The 2679-nt window shown below is 44.0% G+C and overlaps 1 protein-coding gene across 1 annotated transcript in view; it reads left to right on the forward strand.

Annotated features, from left to right (window-relative positions):
• Positions 1 to 2679, forward strand: part of NUBP1 (nucleotide binding protein 1) — an 18162-nt gene that overhangs the window by 658 nt on the left and 14825 nt on the right. Inside the window, exon 3 of the mRNA XM_010850661.1 lies at positions 1504 to 1637. Within this exon, the coding sequence (XP_010848963.1) occupies positions 1504 to 1637 (134 nt within the window). The remainder of the gene's footprint in view (positions 1 to 1503; positions 1638 to 2679) is intronic.

Raw genomic sequence — 2679 nt, forward strand, 5'->3', positions numbered from 1 at the left:
GGGGCGGGGCAGGGGTGAAAGGGGGCAGGGTGAGGGGGTGGGACGAAAAGTTTGAGTGACAGCAAGTGGAATTGGTCGGAAGGAGGGCGGCGCCAGCCTGAATAGGATATAAACTTTGAAGTCAGGGAGCCTGGGCTTAGATCCTAGCTCTGCCAGCTGGTTTTTTTTTGGACAAAATTTCCTTTCTTTTTGAGGAGCTCTTCTCTCATGAATTCAACATAAGTAGGAATTAATCACTTGCAGGCACAGTGTTCTGTGCTGGGTACACAGCTGTGATTGAGACAGATGAGGTCATCTGTCTTATTTTTAAGCTTTAACCTCTCTGATCCTCCGTTTCCACAGCAAACTGGCGAAAAACAGTTACAGTGTTTTAAGGCTTTGAACTAGGAGGAAATACTGAAGACACAGTATTACAAATGTGTAATAATGATGGTTATCATGACAGGTACTAAGTGCCTGCAGTATTTGTCAGCATCTCACTCCCAGCCCTCCTGACATTCAGGGCTGGATAATTCTTTGTTGTGAGTGTGTCTCTGCCCTGAACATAGTAGGACATTTAGCAGCATTCCTGGCCTCTACCCGCTACATGTGGGCAGCACTCCTTCCCATGGCAACCAAAAATACCCCAAGACACTGCCAAATGCGTCCTGGTGGGGTTTGCCCCCAGGTTGGGAATCACTACTGCATTCAGAGCTGTGTTCTGGACCTGGGAATATAGTATGAACACTGCTGAGTTCCCTGCTTCATGGGCTTTATATTCTAGTAGAGAAGGAAATGGCAACCCACTCCAGTGTTCTTGTCTGGAGAATCCCAGGGATGGGGGAGCCTGGTGGGCTGCTGTCTCTGGGGTCACACAGAGTCAGACACGACTGAAGTGACTTAGCAGCAGCAGCAGCAGAGGAGACAAATGAGTAAACCAAGAAGTAAGGAACTCTCAGATGTGCTAGTAGCCTTGTGGGTTTGTTTTGGGGGCTTTTTTGGATTTTTTGTAGCTCTTATTACTACCATTGGTGAGGTGCTGTTTCACTCATGATCCCTTGAAGTAGTCGAGCACTTACCTCCTTCCAGCCCATCAGAAGAGCGACATTCCAAGACAGACAAATATCACATGATATTGTTTATATGTAGAATCTAAAAGAGTGGTACAAATGAACTTATATACAAGACAGAAATAGTGTCACAGATGTAGAAAACAAACTTATGGTACTGGGGCGGGGCAGGGGGGTGATAAATTGGGAGATTGAGATTGACATATACACACCACTATATATGAAATAGGTAACTAATAAGGTCCTGCCGTATAGTACAGGAAACTGAGCAGTACTCTGTAATGACCTATATGGGAAAAGAATCTTAAAGAAAAGTAGATATATGTACAGATATAACTGACTCACTTTACCGCAGAAACTAACATAACATTGTAAATCAACTCTACTGCAGTAAAAACTTAAAAACTGAAAGACTGAGTCAGGAGTTTGGTCACCTGACTTGCTTTCTTTGCAGCCATAGAGGAAATCAAAGAAAAAATGAAGACCGTGAAACACAAGATCTTGGTGTTGTCTGGGAAAGGCGGCGTTGGTAAAAGCACATTTAGCGCCCACCTGGCCCACGGCCTAGCGGAGGATGAAAACACGCAGGTGGGACCTTGGGGAAAACTGGGAGAGGCTCCTTCCTTTCTCAGGGCTCATGATGGCTGGCAGGGGGCTGACTCTTAGCAACAGCTGAATTGGCCTCTTTGGAATTTATATCCCTGCAGAGGGAACAAGGAAATGCAAGGGAGTTGAGCAATGAAATGAATATTTCATTGGATTCTCTAGCCATGAACATGGATACCAGGTGTACATTTTTCTAGTCTTGCTGATTATTTATTATGTTCAGTTCAAGCTTCTTGCTCTTTATGGGTCTTTATGAAACCCCTTTTCTGTCTTTTCTAGCCAGGGGTCTGCCAACAAGAGCCTGTCTTCTTATGGCCTGTGAGCTTTGGTGGTTTTTACGTTTATAAATGGTTGTTTTTACAATGTTACATTAGAACCTACATATCATCCTGGATTTTGCCCACAAAGCCTAAAACACTTTCCATTTGGCCCTTGAAGAAAACATTTGCTGACCCCTGACCTAGGCCATTCACTCACACCCACGTACACAGGGGACAGGAAAATTCAGATTCCCCGGGGCTGCTCTCAGAATTTCAGCTTGAATAAGAGGTATGAGAGGGAGAAGAAGAGAAAATTTTTTACCAAAAAGGTCAACTGGAAATTTGCAGTCCCTGTGATATTAAAAAAAAAGAAAATACAGGTTATTCATTGGGCCTCATACAGTTTTGCTTTGATCATAGAACATGACCCCAGTATTCACTTTGATCACTTCATGGCAAATAGATGGGGAAACAGTGTCAGACTTTATTTTGGGGGGCTCCAAAATCACTGCAGATGGTGACTGCAGCCATGAAATTAAAAGAAGCTTACTCCTTGGAAGGAAAGTTATGACCAACCTAGACTGCATATTAAAAAGCAGAGACATTACTTTGCCAACAAAGGTCCGTCTAGTCAAGGCTATGGTTTTTCCAGTGGTCATGTATGGATGTGAGAGTTGGACTGTGAAGAAAGCTGAGCACCGAAGAACTGATGCTTTTAAACTGTGGTGTTGGAGAAGATTCTTGAGAGTCCCTTGGACTGCAAG

The sequence above is a fragment of the Bison bison genome, unplaced genomic scaffold (assembly GCF_000754665.1).
Source record: "Bison bison bison isolate TAMUID 2011002044 unplaced genomic scaffold, Bison_UMD1.0 scf7180017864293, whole genome shotgun sequence".
Taxonomy (NCBI): domain Eukaryota; kingdom Metazoa; phylum Chordata; class Mammalia; order Artiodactyla; family Bovidae; genus Bison; species Bison bison.